We start from the raw sequence: 21205 nt of genomic DNA on the forward strand, positions 1-21205 counted from the left end.
AGTGGTGTCCACCATGGGGGTGGGGTCAGGGAGTGGTGGTGTTCATGTCCTGAATTTTCTGTGTCTGAATTAGATGATCTCACCTCCTTTCCACCTGAGACGTTCTGCTCTCTCTTGTACGTACTTAATATGGGACACTTGTTTGGGGTGTTAAAAATATAGCTCTTTGCTTTTGTCAAAGCTATCCTTTTTAAACATCAGCCTGTTAGGACACTATGTTTTTCAAGATTAGTTTCACAGTCAGAAATGAAGATATTTTGGCAGCAATTTCTGGAAAATTATTGCAAATTAAAAGATGGCTACCAAAATTCTTAAAATTTAATCTGTAATAAACATAAAACATGTAGTGGGCTTGAAGTAAAAAGGGGTATAAGATGTCCACATGTTAATTTCAAATGAGAGCTTATGGGATATGGGTATTATGATAGACTTTGCTGCTGTGGTAGAAGCTGGTTGCTGGAGCAGAAGAAGGTACTGGGGACTTTTGTGTGTGCTGAAATCCAATAGAACACAATCCTTAGGGAGTTACAGAAATGCAAGTACTCTGTCTTATTTAATCTTTCTTTCCTGGCCTGATACCTGGAACATAGAAGACACAAAATAAATGTTGACATGGATGTCTCGGTCTCCATTTAACTAGTCTCAGTCTCATGTTACAGAAGACATTTGCGTATAGATAAAATTAAAAATTGGGAATTGCAGAGATTTTGTGCTTTCCCTCATTTCTATACAGTACTTCATCACATTAAATCAGTTCCATGGGAGAAATGTTCTATTTGAAAATGCCTCTCATCATCATTGTGAGTGAAGTGTCAGGGATAATGATGGGAAAATGGTGTATCAGCTCTACTACTAGTGATAGGCAATTTGCAAAATTGTGTTTGCTTTACAGCACTTCCATAGGAGGTTTATTTGTGTGGCTGAAGCTATGAAATATGGATATATGTTAGAGGTACATTAATTTACTCTAGCAGCATGCATTTTACATACCATATGTTTATAGTTAATTAGCACAACAAACCCGCATTTAAAAATAATAATAATCTCAATTAGGTTATGCAAAATCAAGCAATCAACCACCTTCCTGACACATACATTCGCTGACTCCTTGGGTAACCATAAAGAAATTGTTCTTTTTTTTCCCTCTCTTCCATCTGCTATCTAGTATATTGCATAGAATATTCCATGTACTAGAAATCTTTCTAAAATATTATTCTCCAACATTTGAAAAGCTTCATATGAATCTCTTGGGAAGAATTTTTTTCTTATGACACTCATAAATGCTCAAAATATCTTTGTTGAGTTTAATAAGGTACCATATATTTATTGAGTACGCAGAGGAGTGCATTAGGGGAAACATTATGAATTTAAATGATTTTAAAAGAAAATGACTTATGGTACTATTTTAAGGTGATTTTGTAGTAAAATCTATTTTTGTATCCTAGCCTCTAATAGATAACATATTCATAGAATTTTCAAAGTTAGACAGAAACAGGTAACGTAGGCTGACTTCCCAACATAATAATCCTCTCCACTAAATTCATGACCAGCCGTCATCCAGCTTCACTTGAATGCTTCCAGTGAGCAGAGGACTACAGCCTTAGAAAGCAATGCAATTTATTTAATAGCTCTAATCATTAGAAAATTTTCTCATATGGAGATAAAATATGCTCCCCATTAACTTCCAACCATTGGTCCTAGTTCTATTCTCTGAAGCAATAAAGGATAAGTCCAATTGCTATTCCATATGACACACCTTCAGTTATAGAATAGCTATCAGCTCCTCCCAGTCATCTCTTTTCTGGATAAACATCCCCAATTTGTTAAGCTATAAATTGTGTTCATTCCCATTATTTTTCAAAGAAATGAACTAGTTTTATCAACGTCTCTCCTGAAATGTAGTGACTGAACACGGGGCTTCAAATGTGATCTAACCTGAAAGTTTCCTTGTTGTGATACTGTACTTCCAAATAGGCCAACTGTGAGTCCGTGCCAGCTTTTACACAGTTATGCTGGACTTCAAACTCACCATACCGACAGCCAGCAACCCTTAGGGGCTTTTCCACAGTGTCCCTTGGGTCTCCTCATCCTGTGCTACAGTGTACTTAGTTTTTTCCCACTGCTGAAGCTTAGCCTTAAACTAGACAGGGCTGGAGAACAAGCCTAGGAATCTTCCCTTAAAGGCCTCTCTTTCCCTTGTCCTCAATTTCTTACATTTTTGTGATTCACTTTTTAAATAGCTAGCTTACAAGCCAGTTTTGTTGTAAGTTCTTTTGTATTCTTGTTTATTATAGAAACAATTCAGTACATAACTTATTTGAATGTCAGGCTTACCTGTACTGACCTCATAAAAAACCTCATGGTATTCTCGTGGATAATCTAAAGCAGTGGTTCTCAAACTTTAATGTGCCAGGAGGGCTTGTTAAAACACAGATTGCTGGGCTCTACTCCCAGAGTTTCTGTTTTATTAGGCCCTAGGTGAGGTGAGAATTTGCAGTCCTAATGAGATCCCAGGTGACACTGATATTGCTGATCCAGACACCACACTTTGAGAGCTACTGATGTAAAGAAAGGTGGATTTAGTGGCCAGGTGGATTCATAGCAGTCTTAAAACCAAATTGAGAATGCTTGTGGATAATAGGTTGGAGGAGGAGACTGAAGTAAGAAGCTAATAGAAGTCATGCTTGTTCACTTCGGTTTGCTTTCAAGATAATCTGCTGAAACTAAAAGTTGAGTTAAGGACCTTGAGGAGAGAGGTACATGTTTGAAATAGTCACTGTGGGGAGAACAACAATAATTGTGAACCTGTGTCTTCATCTCCATTTTTTACCTTATGCCAGGCCTTGAATAGTGTTTTACAAACATTATCTCATTTAACCTTCACAGCAACTTTAAGTATCGGTACCCTGTTCTTAAACGTAAGATGATACAGAGCAAATTTCACACACAAAATGGGAAACCCTGACCAAATGAGCACACATCTTCAAAGGCTGAATTTTTTAATGCCAAAAGCTAAGTTCTTGAATACATAATAGACTTTCTTGTAAAGTCTGTTGTATTAGATAAAAGATTAGAGTTGTTCCTTTAATACTAGACAATGTGAATTTGTCATAACAAATCTCTTTAATAATGAAGTTTTACTGCTACAGAAGCTGTTGGTTAATAAGTAAACTCTTGCTCTTAAGAATTTCTTGTTAAATACTATCTAAGAGAGATGGCTGTGCTTTAGTCAGGAGTAGGCCACGGCAGCTTTCCAGCCGCAGCATGACTCAGCGGGTTTGGAGCACATGTGCACAACTCTGCACGTTATGTAACCACACCGCAGGTGCATTAGGTGATCACTCGTGAGCTCGTGCTTGGCTTGGAGCCACTGTTGTCTGTAAAAGGTATAATTACCCTGCTAACGCTGTACATATGGCCTGTGCCTAGGTTGGCTCATGCCCGGGCTCACTTGCACCCAGAGAGAGAGTAAAGCCATGTTGAAACTGTCTACAATTCCTCGAGTCTTTTTCCAGTTACCCGCCACTGGTCTACCCACTCCCCTTGGTCCTCTGTTTGGGCTGAAACCTGACACTTGGTGTGACAATTGACATCACGAACAGGATACTGAGGAGAGTGAGCCTTCATTCCCTGGTGATTCTGGGTCAGCCATGTGGCCACAACATGGGTTGTGGTGCCCAGTATCAGCTGTGCTGCTTGGATGGGCTCCAATGGAAACCTGGGCAGCAGTAAATGGGTCCCCCACAAGCATGGAGAAGGTACTGAAGCAGCTAGAAATGCAGAGCACTGAGAAGGAATGAGCTTTTGCCAGCAGAGTTGGATGGGCATTTTTGACTGTGCTACGAGAAGTACACACCCAGTCCCTGAGGGATGCAGTACAGATAATGGCCCACCGGGTACACATGGGGCACCTGGAGGCCTGGCTACACAGCTCAGAAAAAGAGTTAGAAGCTGCCATGAATGGGGACCTCCAGGCACAGGCGGGGCACCTGGAGGCCCGGCTACAGAGCTTGGAAAAGGAATTAGAGGCTGCTCTGGATGCAGACCTGGGTCTGTTGTCTTGGCCAGAGACCGCCACCTGGTCTGATACCAAGGAGGCTGTTGGCGGGATCAAGGGGTCCGTGCCACGAAGAAGGGAAAGATGCCCCACCTGCAGGGGTGCCCCCAATGGGAGAAAAGGGGGTCCCAATGAGTGACATGCTCACAGATGTGGATAGATTTGATTTTGGCCAGGGTCGACCAGGAGAAAATTGATAAGCAGCCCAGTGAACTTTGTGGAGACAGTTGTTTCCAGAGCAACAATTCCACAAAATACCCAAGCAGGAGAAGAATGTTTCTGCGCGACCTGGTCCCACCCTGGCACTTCAGCCTAAAGACTATGTGCTGCAGCCAGGTGGGGTTGTAAAGTCTTTTCTGTTTGATGAGGGAACTGGCCGAGGTTTCCCTCCCGAGGAGGCCACATGTGAAATTAGCAATCCACTGGTCTCCCACCAATGTACAGCAAGTGCTGGTGCTGGTAGACACCAGCGCAGATACATTCTGGGGTTGGATATTTTACATGACTTGGCAGCTGTGCCATCTGTCACGGACTTGATGGACCACTTGATGGAACTGGGACAATATCACTGTATAGTGGACTTGGCTAATGCATTCTTTTCCAGAGAGCCAGGAAGAGTTTGCCTTCACGGGAGGATGACAATGGACTTTCACGGTGTTGCCGCAGGGCTTTTTGCATAGCCGCACCATTAGCCATGGTCTTGTTAATGATATTATGCTAACCTCTGATTCTCTTGCAGATTTAGAAGTGGCAACACTCCCCTTGCCTAGAATTAAGATGGTGCGGCTGAGACCGCCTTCCTTGCAGCCAAGTGGGCCATTTAGCGGGCATAAGCCCTATAGGTAGTTGACCGGGGCACCCATTTGAGCTGCATGTGCTTGTGACTACAGATAGTTTTGGCTGGGGCCAATAGCAGTGCATAGAGCACTTGAGAACACCCGTGGGCTTTTGGTCCCAGCTGTGGAAGGGAGCTGAGCCCCGTTGTTCGTTGATAAAGAAGCAGTTCGTAACTCGTATGCTGCCCTTCAGATTCATGAGAGCATGGCAGGACAGGCTACAGACATTGTGCATACGACTTGCCTGATAGTGTGATGGATGTGTTCATGGATAACAATCCCCCAAACTGGGACAGTGCAGGCATCCACTTTGGCAAAGTGGGGCACCTACTTGGAGCAGCAGAGTATGCTGAGTACAAGTCCCTTAGCAGCAGAGTTGCAAGAGGTCTTGGGACCTGTAGTCCTAATGCAAGATAAGGCCATGGTGCCTAAGGCCATGGTGCCTGAAGCAACCCTACACCTTGAGCCATTGCTGTTTAAGGAAGGGCATCCCCCCATTCCTGATGGGGGGGCATGATACACAGATGGGTCTAGCCAAGGTGCTACTGCTGCCTAGACTGCTGTTGCAGTCCAACCTAGTACTGATACCATATGGTTTGAAACCGGGCATGGGCAAAGTAGCCAATGGGCTGAACTTAGAGCATTGTGGATGGTGATCACCAAGGAGGTGACCCCTATGGTAATCTGTACTGATACCTGGGTGGTCTATCAAGGGTTAACCTTGTGGTTAACTACCTAGAAGTTACCAAGGTGACTAGTTGGTCACCAGCCGCTGTGGGGCCAGGCTATGTGGCAAGACCCTATAGGAGGAAGGATGACCTCCTCCAACCAAGTATGGGGACAAAAGGTAATCTGTTGTTGCCTGTCCCAATGCCTTTAAAGGTAGGGAACAAAAACCTGGCTTAATGTATAAAGCAACATTGGGGTAACGTCACCATGAGGTGGTTGCCTGCCATAACCTGGAGCTGTTGCTTTCTGTGTTGTTGTGTGTTATGAATTCAGGGCTCCACCCTATGGGCACGTGTCCCTGCCCAGAGGACACCCTTGGCCAAGGAGGTGGAGTGTAAGAGAGATGGCTGCGCTTTAGTCAGGAGTAGGCCGAGGTGGCTTTCTGGCACAGCGTGACTTAGCAGGTTTGGAGCACAGTCGTACAACTCCACACGTTATGTAACCATGCCATGTGAGGCTCATTAGGTGATCACCCACATGAGCTCATGCTTGGCCTGGAGCCATTGTTGTCTGTAAAAGGTATAATTACCTGCTAACGCTGTACATATGGCCTGCACCCATGTGGGCTTGCACCCACAGCTTGCGCCCAGTCTCGCTCATGCCCAGAGAGAGAGTAAAAGCCATGTTGAAACTGTCTATGATCCTTGAGTGTTATTCCAGCTACCCACCACTGGTCCACCCACTCCCCTCAGTCCTCAGCTTGGACTGGAACCTGACACTTGGGATGACAAATACTTTTAACTCATATATTGGCATCAGTTTGTTCATTTATTGGTTAAAGAATCTTAATGTTGACTAATTTGAGTAAATTTTCTTTCTGCTCTAATTTTTAACTTTCTAGGTAGATTATGATAATCATGCACTTTATAAACACGGAAAGACAGGTCGAAAACAGTCTCCCGTGCGTATTTTCACCAACATTCCGCCAGACAAAATAATCCTTCCTACTGAAGAAGGGTACAGGTAAGATCACAGTGGAACTTTGAAGTACACAAGTCACTGAAAATAAGGTTACATATATCCATCAGTCAAATGCTTTCAGTATTGAATCATGTTATTCTTCTGTTACTTTTAAATTAGGTCCATAATTTCATACTTAATTGAATTCAGATTGCACCCAGTTTTTGTAATGAGTGCTTTGTGAAGTTTTATCTACTCTGTAAATCTCAATAAATGTATGCAGCTGATTTCTCTGTCCTTTACTTTGTAGATTTTGCTCTCTGTGTCAACGGTATGTTTCTCTAGAGAATCAACACTGTGAGCACTGTAATTCTTGCACATCCAAGGTATGGTGTTCTTATAGAATGTATTTTTATTTAGATATATTCATTTTATTTTAGTTTACTAGTTTTATTACTTTTTCAGTGTTATTTTGTTAATAGGATTTGTATTAATATGTATTATCATTTATTAATTATGCTATAATACAATATTTTAAATTATAGAGTACAACAGGCTTTTAAAAATACTTAACTGCCTTCATTATCACGAACTCATCTTCAAATGGTACTGTGTGACTGCTAAAATTATCAGCGTCTCAAATAAGGCATTAAATGAATGCTCAATTATGTGTATGTTGAGGACAAAATTATGGTGTTTCAAATAAGGCATTGACGTATTGGGTACCATCATCATTCTGATGAAATAATTAATAACATATACTGTGCACGTTTAATATGCCAGACACTTTCCTAAGAGCTTTACATGGATTAACTCATTTAATCCTCACAACAGCCTTATTAGGTGCAGTTACTCCTTGATTTTTTACAGATGAAGGACTGCAAAGGGACATCCTCCTATTTATTTATGTATTTAGGTATTATTTTTTCTTAATAGACTTGGTTCTTTAAAGCAGTTTTAGGTTCACAGCAAAATCGAGCAGAAGGTACAGAGATTCCCCCTATGTCCCCTGCCCCGACACATGCACATTCTCCCCAACTAGCAGCATCTTCCACCAGAGGGGTGCATTTGTTACAACTGATGGGCCTGCGTTGACACATCGTTAACACCCTGAGCCCATAGTTGACATTAGGTTCACTCTTGGTGTTTTACATTCTATGGGTTTGAAAAATGTATAATGACATGTTTTCACCATTACAGTGTCATACAGAGTGGTTTCACTGTTTTCACTAAAAATCTTTTGTGTTCCACCTATTCATCCTTCTTCCTGAAGGGCATCTCTGGCTACTACTATCTTTTTACTGTCTCTATAGTTTTTCCTTTTCCAGAATATCACACAGTTGGAATCATATAGTATATAGCCTTTCAGATTGGCTTCTTTCACTTAGTAACAGGCATTAAAGGTTCCTTCATGTCTTTTCATGGTTTGATAGCTCATTTTATGTTAGCTCTGAATGATATTCCTTTGATGCACCACAACTTGTTTACTCATTCACCTACTAAAGGACATCTTGGTTGTTTCCAAGTTTTGGCAATTATAAATAAACCACCAAATTTTTTAGGAAGGCAGGTGACCCTTAAGTTGTTTTGTTTATTTTAACTAAATCTGGTCAGAAAGGGCCTGTGAAGTTTAGTTTGGCTCATAAACACAAATTATTCTCCAAAGAAGAGGCTACATTTATATAAACATTAGAAAGTACATTTTTCATGATTATATAATGGTATTACTGGTTATACTTGTTTTTAACAATGTTAATACATCTGATTGTTTATATTTAGTTTTTATTAGTTGAGACATGATATGTATTCTTCATTTTAAAACAATTATGCCCAGACTGTATAGTTTAAAGTTGAGGAAAATGGACTTATTATTTAGAGATGCACACAAAGGTGGTAAAAGGAAGCAAGAGCTAGGAAATGGCAATCACACAAACTAAAGAGGTGTTATTTGGAGGGGAAGGGAGGGATGCTGTGACTTAGTAGGGGCATGGGGCAGTTTCCAGAGGGCTGGTGGTATTTTTTCTTGACCTGGTGGGTTTTATCCGTGTTTGCTTTACAATACTCATTAAATTGGATATATTTTATGCACTTTTCTAGATATTTTTATTTCATAGTTTTAAAATTAATCAAACAGTAACCTGTAATCTATCTTTCTAAATTATGTAAAGTTCTCAAATATGAATTTCATTAAGGATTATGCAGTATAGACACACAAAATTATGAATCATTAATTCTCTTGAAATTTTCATTTGAGTCCTTCTTTGTGCAGATTGGGTTGCTTGAACTGGAGTGGATTTTCAAGATCATTTAGATAAATCTCCTAGTTTTACAGTTAAGGAAATTGAGGCCCATCAAGGAGGCATTTGAGTTGAGTGGAGAAATGCATAAATTAAAATCAAAGTATCTAATTGTGAAGCCCAGAAAAGGCAGAAATAAAGAGTGAATAATTTACACAGATTTTAATAAGACATTTTAATTTTTAATTGTAGAACTTGATTTTTAATAACAAATTAATTATAATTTAAAAATTGCTTTTTTTTTGGTAGGATGGCAGGAAATGGAACCATTGCTTTCTCTGTAAAAAGTGTGTAAAGCCTTGTAAGTATTGAGACTTAGTGTTTGAGATCCTATGAACACATTTTAGAGTTTTTCTCCATCTAAATATATTTTTCATTGGATTTATAAACAAAAAAATAATCAGTGTAGAGACTTGTAATTTATTTGCTTTTTAATTTTATAGTTATCAGCATGTATGTTCTGCCTTGTTCCGCCTTGCATGAGAGATGATTGCTAACCTGTTTCAGTGTGGCGTTTGGTTTGACTTATTTTAATAAGGCATTGTGTCACTCAGCCAGCCTCCATTGTGACAGTAGCTGTCAGCTCATAACTCATTGGAGAAGGGCTGAATTTGTTGCATGTAACAGAAAGAAGTTAGCTAGTTTATGTGGAATTCCAACCTCTTCTCCCTGGTCTCTTTAGCCAAACTAAAACTAGCTGTACAAACTGGCCACAATACTTCAAGTAAACACTGTTCGTATATCCTACCTTAAAAGTTAATAAGATGAAAAATTACGTTACATGAACTTCTTTTAAAACTTAATTTTTATTTTACAGCCTGGATCCACTGTAGCATTTGCAATCACTGTGCTGTTCCAGATCATTCTTGCGAGGGCCCCAAAGATGGCTGCTTTATTTGTGGTGAATTGGATCATAAACGCAGTACTTGTCCTAACATTGCTACATCTAAGAGAGCTAACAAGTCAGTCGAATACTTTACTAGAAAAATGTATTCCATCTGTGTTTTATACAGGATAATCCACAAAAGCATGGAACATTCAGAGGATCTTGAAGTGCCAAGTTAATTGTCACTTTCACTATTAAGTACTGGCTGCATAGATGGATGGAGGGAGGAGAGGAAGATGATTCAAAGAGCTTGCTTTCAAAGAGCTTACAGTTCTACAGCTTAGAGATGAAAATAACCAAAATATGAGGTAGAAAGTGGTTAATTTTACCTCTCCTTGGCTTTACGTCTCATGTGTAAAGTTATAGGGGGTGACAGTTCATGCTTTATTGAAGGACATGATATTTACGTCAGGCTTTGAGGGACAGATCAGATATAGACACATGATGGCAGGAAAGGCTGGAGAAGGCATTTCAGATTGAATAGCAACTAATTCCACAGTAGGAAAATTGTGAGAAAGCTATTTCTTTGTATCAAATTTTAAGAAAAATATTTAGACATGCTTAATGCTTAAATATTTGAAATTTTTATTACTTTTTTTCCTGTGATTATTTTCACATCTCTCACCAATATTTGATTGGAGCTATGGATTACAACTCAGAGTATGGGGATACCAATGACAATAGCTTATTTAGAAGAGGCACTGCTTCTGGAATAGTTATCCCCAAAACAAAACAAAAAGAGAAAAACATTGCTATTTTAACCAAGCTAATTTGAATGATTATACTTTTTTCCTAACTAAAAGGGATGATAGTGATTAAGTCCTCTTCCTTTATTGCTAAGAAAACTAATGTTACACAGTTATTAATTGGAGATTACCAGATAGCTAAATTTGACATTATATGAAATTATATGACATTATATGAAATTATATGAAAATTCAGATTGGGCTACCATATGACTATGACTTGTAATTTTAAAAAATTGATTTGTATTAGAAGTATCTGATAGCTTAATAATTATTTATGATAATATTAGAATTCTTTCCCATTTGTTTTATTTATTTGTGGTCAGTGAAAATTGTTTTTTCCGTTGTGGTCTAGCCACTTGAATTCTGGCTGCTATTACAACTGCCTCGTTCCTACATTTACTCTACTTTAAATAATTATTTCCACTGAGTAATCCAGGATAAAGTAGAGTTTTAAAAACTTAAAGAAGCTTATTGAAGAATCTTTTTTTTTTTTTTTTTTTAAGACGGAGTCTCGCTCTGTCGCCCAGGCTGGAGTGCAGTGGCGTGATCTCGGCTCACTGTAAGCTCCGCCTCCCGGGTTCATGCCGTTCTCCTGCCTCAGCCTCCCTAGTAGCTGGGACTACAGGCGCCCGCCACCATGCCCGGCTTATTTTTTGTATTTTTTAGTAGAGACGGGGTTTCACCGTGTTAGCCAGGATGGTCTTGATCTCCTGACCTCGTGATCCGCCCGCCTCGGCCTCCCAAAGTGCTGGGATTACGGGCGTGAGCCACCGCGCCCAGCCTGAAGAATCTTATAAAATATTTTCCTTAGAATAAACCTTCAAAAATTGAATACAACTTCATAATCATATTAGTCTGGGATTGCTGTACCATTGTCAGTGTGATTCTGGGTGGTAGTCAGTAACATGCTCAGCCTTTAATTCTGTGAACTTACATGGAAACTGAATTTGCATTTTGATACTCTATTGTAGGCCCTTCATTGCTTCCTAAATAGCCTCAGCTAGTCTGTTTGGCACTAATATACTATTTCATTAGGGGAAATCATCTAGTATCTTTCAGGACTAGATCTTATCAAGTTTAATTCCAAGAGCAAATCCTGTGAGATGTGGATGCCTGATAATTCTTAAATAATATTACTTTTTTTCTCAGAGAAGACACTTAAACTCCTGTTAATAGTTACTGCTTTCAAAAAAAAATAATGAAATTGACAAAGCAAAATTATTTTTTTCTTTACAGTAGTGAAAAATAACAGCCTTTTTAGCATACGTGACATAAAAGGTCTTTCCAGCTCATGCTTTTTACAGCTGTCTTATATTAATTTGTTTTTCCTTGGTGTTAATTTTTCTTTAGTTGCTAACTGGAATGATGCTGGCTCCCTCTTGTGGTTAAAGCTCATTTTATTAGTTACATAAATACCTACAATTTAAAGGACAAATACTAGGTCAATTTAATTTTAAGACAAAATAAAACTGACTTATAGTCAGTTCATCATCATTAAAAAACTTTATCTCTGGAAAGTTTTGTATATTCATATTACAAATGAATATTTTCAAATATTTTCCTCCTGTTTTTGTTTACCGTATCCCCTAGTGAAAGTTCATTCATTTTTAGTCCTGCTTATAAGTGGATGAGCCAAAGAGAAACTTAAATTTTGTGTACAGGCACACATGGCTTCATTGACTTTGCCATTAGAGATTATACTATATTTCATTAAGTTTGCTAAATCATCACTTATCAAGAAATTATCCTACTTTAAAAAAAGTGGGGAAATAGATTTATATAGTATGCATGAATCAGTATAATACTGTAAAGATGACTTTTTTGGTTTTAGTTTTCAATCCTACTCCTTCTGTAGACTGTTCTGTTTTGAACTGATAAGGTATCCCTAGTCCATAGTGCAAAATCTAAATATGAAAAAATTTAAAGTTGTCAAGCAAAATTCTGCATAATAGTCATGTGGAACTAATAATAGCTAATACTTATTGAGTGATTATTATATGGTTAGCAGTTTGCATATATAAATAATTTAAAGTAGAATATATAGTAGAGCACAGATCCTGGAATCAAGCTGGTTCTGCAAGTTCCTCATGGGGTGTTCATTGATTTCATAGCATTTTCACCTAAAAAAGTAGGGATAGAGAGGGGGTGACTAATCCCCCTTATCTCGGTCTCCCAGCTCCTTGAAGTCAAAGATGATGCCCATTCATTTTTGTATTCTCAGCAGGTAACATATGCTGAGTAAACAAAAAGTGAGGCATAAATTGAACCCATTAGGGAATACATTGTTTATGAAGCTCTTTTCCCAGGTTTATTCCTGACAAGATCAAGAATAAGCTTTTCCTATGGAGAAGCTTATGAGAGGTGAACCTAACAATTGATATTGCTGGGTAATCAGGGGAGGAGTCCTGGTTTGGCATTGTTGTAGCTCTGGCCCCTTCCTTGGTTCTCAATATGTTGAGTGTCATGGCATGATTCTGCTAGCTTGGAGAAGTGAATGGATGGGCCAGTAATTTTCTCAGCTGCAGGTCGCCTGTAACTTAGTGTGGAGAACACCAGAAACAAAGAATCTGTTTTGTCTGGTGTGGTTCAGTGTTTTCAGAGGGTGAGTTCCAGCTTGTTTATTTTGAAGCTAATCTTCAAGATAAGGACCACAAAATGCTGATAACCCTGCGTGGCACTTGTCAGGACTTTTAGATCCGCTGAGGAAAGGAAAATCTGTACGACTTAGGAAACAGGCCCTTTCAAGGCTTCTCGGTTTTTTCCATTGTGCTGTTTCATTTTTCTGTCTCTGCTGACTGCCCCATGTATCAGCTCCTCTCCAAAAAAAACGGAATTCAAGGATTTGGAGATTGAAGTGCTGAGTTGAGCAATACAGATGTACAAAAAACTTTTTTAAAAAGTCTAATCTCACTAGCTTTGCATTTACCTCTGTGGTGTGTTTGCCCCGGACAGCTTGTTCTAAATCCATAGTAACCATCTTCTAAAGAATTTTTTTTTCTCAAACATTTTGCTTGGTTAGGCCTCTGACTCTTCCCTTGTTGTTATGGTTAGGAGACTGAGGATTTATGCTTGCAATACAGTAGATTCTTTCCCTTCTTCTATTTTCTTATTTGGTTAGCTAGTTAATTAAACTTCAACATAATTACATAATTCACTGTGCTCATTCTGTGAAATAATTTAGCACCTTGTTTTCCAGAGCTGTCAGAAAGCAGAAGCAAAGAAAAAGTAATAAGATGAAAATGGAGACCACGAAAGGACAATCCATGAATCATACATCTGCTACAAGGAGAAAGAAAAGGAGGGAAAGAGCCCATCAATATCTTGGCTCTTAAATGTCCAGTGACTGGAGAATAAGCAAGATTTATGGTCCAACCTTTGATGCCATTTTCTGAAAGTGCCACACTGGACTTAAATTCAGCTGCTTCCAGAGGTGTGCACCTTTCTGAACTAGATAACAGGCAGGTGGCATTTGCTGGCTTACAGTCCCTTATCTGCCTCTCTGGAGACTTGGGGAGTTGTTCCATCTTCAGCCGGTTTACTAGTTCTTTCAGCATTCATTTTTCCTCACTTTAAGTCTCTCCCAGTCACATTGTTCTATTTTTATTTTTTTATTTTTTTTGAGACGGAGTCTTGCTCTGTCTCCCAGGCTAGAGTGCAATGGCACAGCCTCAGCTCACTGCAACCTCTGCCTCCCGGGTTCAAGCAGTTCTCCTGCCTTAGCCTCCTGAGTAGCTGGAATTATAGGCACATGCCACCACGACTGGCTAATTTTTGTATTTTTAGTAGAGACGGGGTTTCACCATGTTGGCCAGGCTGGTCTCGAACTCCTGGCCTCAAGTGATTTGCCTGCCTTGGCCTCCCAAAGTGCTGGGATTACAGGCATGAGCCACCTCACCCAGCTCCGGTCACATTATTCTAGCCTTTTTATCCAAAAAATGGGCAGACAGCATTCTTTTGCAGAAGATGTCAGAAGAAAATGAAAGTGAAAACCTATGCAGTTTGTTTACCGTGAACATAAAAGTATGTTAATTTAAATAGGAAAATATTTTATGTTAAATATGAAACAATAGTTTAAACCCCACTTGAAAAGAAAAGTATAGCGTACAATTATTTTTAGACTGAATTTGAAGATGATGGAAAGGGTTTTTACAAAGGCACCGTTTAGATATACAGATTGTAATTATAATTACATTATTATTAAATATTTATTCTCCAAGTACTTTTTGCAGTTGTCCTCTGACGGTCTAGAATCACTTAAATGCTTGTTGAATGAGTGAGATGTTTAGAACTACGACTTGCTCTGTCATTCCAGTGTCTTTTAACCTATGGAGTAAGATTCTGTCTTTGTAAAAGTAGTTTGTAGCAGAAGCCAGGATAGTTTGGTAATTAAACGCCCAAACTAAACTCCTTATTCCTACCCTTAATATTTCCTGGCTGTATGATCTTGGCCAGGTCACTCTCTAAAAGCCCCGGTTTCTTCATTATTATCATTATTATAATGGGGAGAATAACAGCTATACCTGAGGTTTGTTTTGTGATTAAATTAAATGAGACCCAAGTGCTTGGCTCTCAGTTCTCCTCTGTCATTGGTGTGTTAGGTTAACAATGAAGATTGTTACTGGGTCTAATGGTAATTATCTTTTGGCCTGATAACAAAGCATTGAAGGCAGTAATTTGAACTCCCAGAACAAACAGTTCATCTCCCCATTTCTCTGCTAGTTATTGTCTCCTTAAGACTCAATTGTTTTGAATGACTTATATTTGCATAATGACTTTTCTCTTGTTTCCAAACAACTGCTGTAGAGCAGATTTGAAGGCATCTTTGTTTGGGGTTAGGTAGAGCCCTGTAAGTAAGGGTGGAGGAACTGCACTCTATCTGGTATTTAAATTCCAGGTAAGTTAGGACTGATTCCTGGTGTAGAATGCTCAAGTGTGGCCCAGATCAGTGTGGCAGTGGTGTACATCAGTTGACATCAAAAGATGAGTTATACCCCTGGACTTCATAAGCATCAGAAAGCTCTTCTCCCCTTTGTTACATGGAGGGCTATGATAGGAGGGGCACATTTGGAGGTGACTGGGTGAGATATGAAGTTTGTAAAACCGTTGTGAGAGTTCCCCTCTCTGATTCAAGCAAGGATAGGGACATTGCCTGACTTTATGGTGTTCACCATTCCATGATAAAATCTATTGAAATCTCCTCTGAAACTAAGACACCTGAGGGACTATGACTACTGAAAAATTGAGTTCTGAAGGCCAACAGTTGTTCTCATCACTATATTGCCTTAATTTTAAGATACCGTCAATTATAAAATACACCATTGATTTTATCATAGCTTTTCAGGGGGAGAAGAGAAATAATACTTCATTAATTAATTTTTAGATTATCTGATTTCAGAAATACTGAAATGCAAAAAAAAAAAATCTTAGAATTGAGGAAATAGTTATAATCAGGAATAATGTACTTATTTATTTTGAGACAGAGTCTTGCTCTGTTGGACAGGCTGGAATGCAGTGGCGGGATCTCCGCTCACCGCAACCTCTGCCTCCTGGGTTCAAGCGATTCTCGTGCCTCAGCCTCCCGAGTAGCTGGGATTATGGGTGTGTGCCACCACACCCGGCTAATTTTTGTATTTTTGTAGAGACTGGGTTTCGCCACGTTGGCCAGGCGAGTCTCGAACTCCTCATCTCAGGTGATCTGCCCGCCTCAGCTTCCCAAAGTGCTGGGATTACAGACGTGAGCCACCACACCCAGCCAGGAATAATGTACTTTAAAACTTTATTACTGTCTTAGAAAGTTAAAAATAGGAAATTTGGTGATTTTACACTTACATTCAATTAATACTAATTTTAAGGACTTAATCTCTATTCCTTTTTCAGAGAATAAACTAATTGGTAGCCTGTAAAAATGTGTCTCTGGGAGGTAGAATGTGAAGCGGGATGAGGTCATTTGTTCTTAATAGAAATCTGAACATCTTAACATTAAGATACCTTCTCAAAATAGCAATAGAAGAAAATCCCTGAAATTTGACAGATAACATTTTCTAAGCTTTTTAAAAGGACATTTTAAATAAATAGAGCTAAATTTCATTCTTATATTATGAAATTTAATGAGAAACAAAGTCTTTTTGTAGGCTGGATTTCATGTTTTTTCCTAATTAGTCCAGTACCTAGACTAGTTTATCACTCCATATGCCCCATTCTTTTCGTCCGATACTGTTCTTTCTGCTTGGAATATGTCCCTCCATGTGGCCACTCCGTTCTCTTTTGGGAATCTTCCACGAGTCCCTGATACTGAAACCTTCTTTGGCCCCTTGGTGTTTGATGCCACATTTAAGGCCTTTCACATATTATTCTGTGATTATTTTTACTGATTTTATTTCCCTCAAAGATTTAGGTCTCTTAATGTCAGCACCCATTTCGTCTGCTCTCGTGTATCTTGTGCCTTTTTGGTGCTCAATAAAAATTTGATGTAAGCATGGAATTTTCTAGAGGCTTTGAAGTGGTAGGCATGCCTGAAATACGGACTGGACCCACTCTATTATGTTTCTTCTAGGGACTGAAAAGGGAAACAGATTTGTATTAGGAGGCACTTAGAGTCAATATGAGGACCACCCTAACACTGAAGTTTTAAATGTGGGGATGTGCTGCGTGAAGATTAGTAGCCTTGTAGCAGGATGAGCCGTGGACAAAACCCCACAGACACCAAGATAGTGAAGGAAGTAGCTTTTAATCAGTTGGAAGCATCGGCAGTCTAGTGTCTTAAAATCCGAGTTTGTTGAGTGCACAATTTCTGTCCCTTTTAAGGGCTCACAAAACTAAAGATTTTACATGACAGGGCCGTGATCGATTGAGCAATCTACGGGGTATGTGACAAGGGCTGCATGCACCGGTAATCAGAGTGAAACAATGGAACGAGAAGTTTTACATGTCCGTCCATACAATGTCTGGAATCTACGGATAACATCGGTTGCTAGGTCATGGGTTGAATTTTAACTATCAGGCTAAGGTCAGGCAGGCCCAGGCCTGGTTTTGGGTCTAGTGCCTGGCACCTGGCTGCCTGCCTTTGGTTTTGCTTCCTTGTTTCTTCTTAAAACAGGTACTGAGCATAAAACAATATAGAACAATACGGGGGGATCTCTTTCTCTCTTCTCTCAGCTTTATCTGCAAGACCCCTTCAAAGTAATCTGCAAAATACTAGGCATCTGGGAGAAGTTTGACTAATCTTGAAATATAAAATCACAACCTACAAAGGGTCCTGGTCAGCTGCCACTGCCTTCACAATGTCCCTGTTGGTCTCTCCACTGGAGGAGTACATCTGTTGCCAGAGAAATAAAAATGTCAGTGTTTGTGTGTTGTTTTTATACTTCTTTTATGGTACTTAAATCATGCCCTGTATAAGAATGACTTTATATACTTGTTTAGCCCTGTACAGATTAGAAGCTCGTTGATGGCAGTGCCTGTGGACATCATTGTGTTTGCTTACTAGGCACGTGCCTTTTCTACGGTGATAGAGATTACCAGCCGCATCACCTGTGACCTCAGTTAATGGGAAGCAGGCAGCCAGGCTAACACATTTCTTCACCATCTAGGTAGTAGGTGCTCATAAATACCAACTGAGTGAATGGAAATGCCATTTAATATACCGCTTTATGCCTCACACCCTAACTATACTATGTAAGAAGCAGATACACTTCGAGCTCTCTAGGTAGAACAGCTTCCACAAAATCTAAAGGAAAATCCAGTTTTACTTATTTGATGTGATTTTAGTTGGACCATGAGGACCTGGGTTGAAATTAAGGGTCAACTAAGAAGGTCATTGCAATAAAGTAAAGGTAAGATCTCTGCTATTTGATTTCAGGCAATTTAGTATAAATGTTAACTCAGCAAGATGAGGCTATAATAGCACCAACATTGAGCAACAAGATCTCAGAGCCCTGAGAGGCTGAGTTTTATCCCAATTGTCTTTGGCGGAACAGTTAGTTACAAGATCCCTGGTTTAACTGCTTGATACCACTGGATACTAGAAGAGGTGAAACAGCCGGTAATCTCTAAGATGGTAGGCCTGAAGAGATGGGTCAGTTTCTTCATCTGCAAGTGTGGAGAGGAGGAGTGGAAGAACACTAGAGGAAGTCAGCCCAAACATTCCACATGCTTAAAGAAGACAGGCCAGGTGCGGTGGCTCACACCTGTAATCCCAGCACTTTGGGAGGCCAAGGGTGGGGGGTGGGTGTGAAGGGTGTGGATCACCTGAGGTCAGGAGTTCGAGCCCAGCCTGGCCAACATGGTGAAACCCCGTTTCTTCTAAAAATACAAAGCCGGGGATGGTGGCGGGTGCCTGTAATCCCAGTTAGCTACTCGGGGCAGGATAATCACTTGAACCCGGGAGGCAGAGGTTGCAGTGAGCCGAGATCACGCCATTGCACTCCAGCCTGGGCTACAAGAGCGAGACTGTCTCAAACAAAAAAACCAGAGGAAAACAAAGGTTGCTGCCTGTTAACTGTACAGTTAATACATGAGCCAGGTAAATCAAGGAAAAATAACAGCATCTCTAACCCTACCACCCAGAGATAATCACTATTATAACTTCCCTGTCTGCTGTTCCAAAGATAGGTTCTTGCATAAATAGGCTTACAGACACATGCAAAAATTTCCCTCAAGAAAATGGAATTTTAAGTACATACTGTTTTATGGCCCATGCTTTTTCATAAGTATATTGTGAACATCGATTTATGTCTGCATAATATTCTTCAGGATAGATATATTTTTTAAAAATCTATGATGGGACATCTAGGTTGTTTGCATTTTTTCACTTTTGTAATTAACCTTATAATGAACATGCTTAAGTAAATATTTATTTCTCCTGCCCTTGCCTCCTTAAAAAGCACTGATAGCCGATCCCTGAGCCTTCTTCCCTTTTTCTCTTTATTCTGCAGTATTTTCCTAAGGATGGGGGAGGCAAAAAACGGAGTAGGTAAAGCTAAAATCTTTATGGGGCAGTGGGAAAAAGAAAAGGCTGGAAACACGATGTGTTAATATTTCTTGTCTTACGGCTACTTTGGATCATTTCCAAGAACAATTCCTGCCCCCTACTGCCTACCAACACACATGAGGGTCTATAGCAAGCTTGTCTAACTCGCAGCCTGTGGCCCAGGAGGGCTTTGAATGCAGCCCAACACAAATTCATAAACTTTCTTAAAACATTGTGAGATTTTTTGTGTGTGATTTTTTTTTTTTTTAGCTCATCAGCTGTCATTACTATTAATGTATTTAATGTGTAGCCCAAGACGATTCTAATGTGGGAAAACAAAAGATTGGACACCCCTGGTCTATAGCAGCATAAAACTCTGCTGTTTCCTGCCCACATCTGGAACTCCACACCTATGCTGTTTCCTTTGCTGTAAGGCTTAGAAAATTTATATTCTGTGAAGACTTAATGTGCAGGTGGTTATACTCTGTCCTTTGCAGTACGGTGTTTATGCCTCTGGGAACAGTGATTTTCACGTGCTGTATGGGTGTTTGTATTCAGGTAAGTTCCAGGAAAATGGACATTCAATTTCCGTAAGAATGTTAACGTGCATAGATACTAGACCCCCACCAGGTGATCCATTATAACTGCCCCAAAACACTAACACCTGAAAATGCATTTTGTGAAAAACAAAGGCAAATGCATTTTTACCTTAGAAATGTTGATTCTGGAAGAGTTGGGGGGCACTTGGTAAGTTGTTTGTGGCAAAGGCAAGGGTTGCAAAGCCCGTGACAGGAAGCAGGGTAGGTATAAAGTCAAGGATTAAGAACAGTACTTGGCACAAAATAGTTACTTGATGCTGAATGAATTAGTCTCCCTCCGTCATCTACTTCCCAGGGGCTAGATCCAGACAGAGGTCAAGAAGATGGGGCCTGTTGAAAGTTAAAGGACCTGCCGTCTCTTTCTTCTTTGAACAAGTGAAAGGTAGTAAAAAGTAGATGGCTTTCTACCATAGGTTTTAAGTTTAAGAACCCTAGGATGGTACTGTCACATTCTCTTAGGGAGGTCATAGCTGTGGGAACTGTCAACAGGTTGACTCATTTAAATATGTCCTACATAAAGCAACATCAGATGAGTTCTGATTTACAAGTCTGCCAGGCTGGCCTGTGAGCCTCTGGGCAGAGTTCCCGTCCCATGCATTGCTGTAGCCTCAGTTCCTCCACATAGTAAATGCCCAAGTACCTATAGAGGAAATCGTGTGTGAGCCCACACGCTTTTTTTATATTTTAGAGACGGAGTCTGGCTCTGTTGCCCAGGCTGGAGTGCAGTGGCGCAATCTCGGCTCACTGCAAGCTCCGGCTCACTGCAAGCTCCGGCTCACTGCAAGCTCCGCTTCCCTGCAAGCTCCGCCTCCCGGGTTCACGCCATTCTCCTGCCTCAGCCTCCCCAGTAGATGGGACTACAGGTGCCCGCCACCATGCCCGGCTACTTTTTTGTATTTTTTAGTAGAGACGGGGTTTCACCGTGTTAGCCAGGATGGGCTCTATCTCCTGTCCTTGTGATCCGTCCGCCACGGCCTCCCAAAGTGCTGGGATTACAGGCGTGAGCCACCGCGCCCGGCCCTGAGCCCACACTCTTTATTCGTTATGACGGGGCTGCAACTACCAATAAGTTGTGAGGGTTAAATGGGATGAGATGTCACAGTATTATTTGCCTGTTAGGGAGGTTTTAGGGCAGGCGCCTCTTCTCTCTTCAAGTTGGAATCACCCAAAGAGTTTTAGTAAAT

General features: G+C 40.1%; 1 protein-coding gene across 2 annotated transcripts in view; it reads left to right on the forward strand.

Annotated features, from left to right (window-relative positions):
- Positions 1–14673, forward strand: part of ZCCHC4 (zinc finger CCHC-type containing 4) — a 57086-nt gene extending 42413 nt beyond the window's left edge. For both annotated transcript variants that reach the window (XM_034958388.3, XM_003826837.4), the window contains 5 exons: positions 6464–6585; positions 6833–6908; positions 9069–9120; positions 9637–9781; positions 13651–14673. In XM_034958388.3, the coding sequence (XP_034814279.3) occupies positions 6464–6585; positions 6833–6908; positions 9069–9120; positions 9637–9781; positions 13651–13786 (531 nt within the window). In that variant the 3' untranslated portion in view covers positions 13787–14673. The remainder of the gene's footprint in view (positions 1–6463; positions 6586–6832; positions 6909–9068; positions 9121–9636; positions 9782–13650) is intronic.
- The last annotated feature ends 6532 nt before the right edge of the window (positions 14674–21205 follow it).

The sequence above is a fragment of the Pan paniscus genome, chromosome 3 (assembly GCF_029289425.2).
Source record: "Pan paniscus chromosome 3, NHGRI_mPanPan1-v2.0_pri, whole genome shotgun sequence".
Classification (NCBI taxonomy): Eukaryota; Metazoa; Chordata; class Mammalia; order Primates; family Hominidae; genus Pan; species Pan paniscus.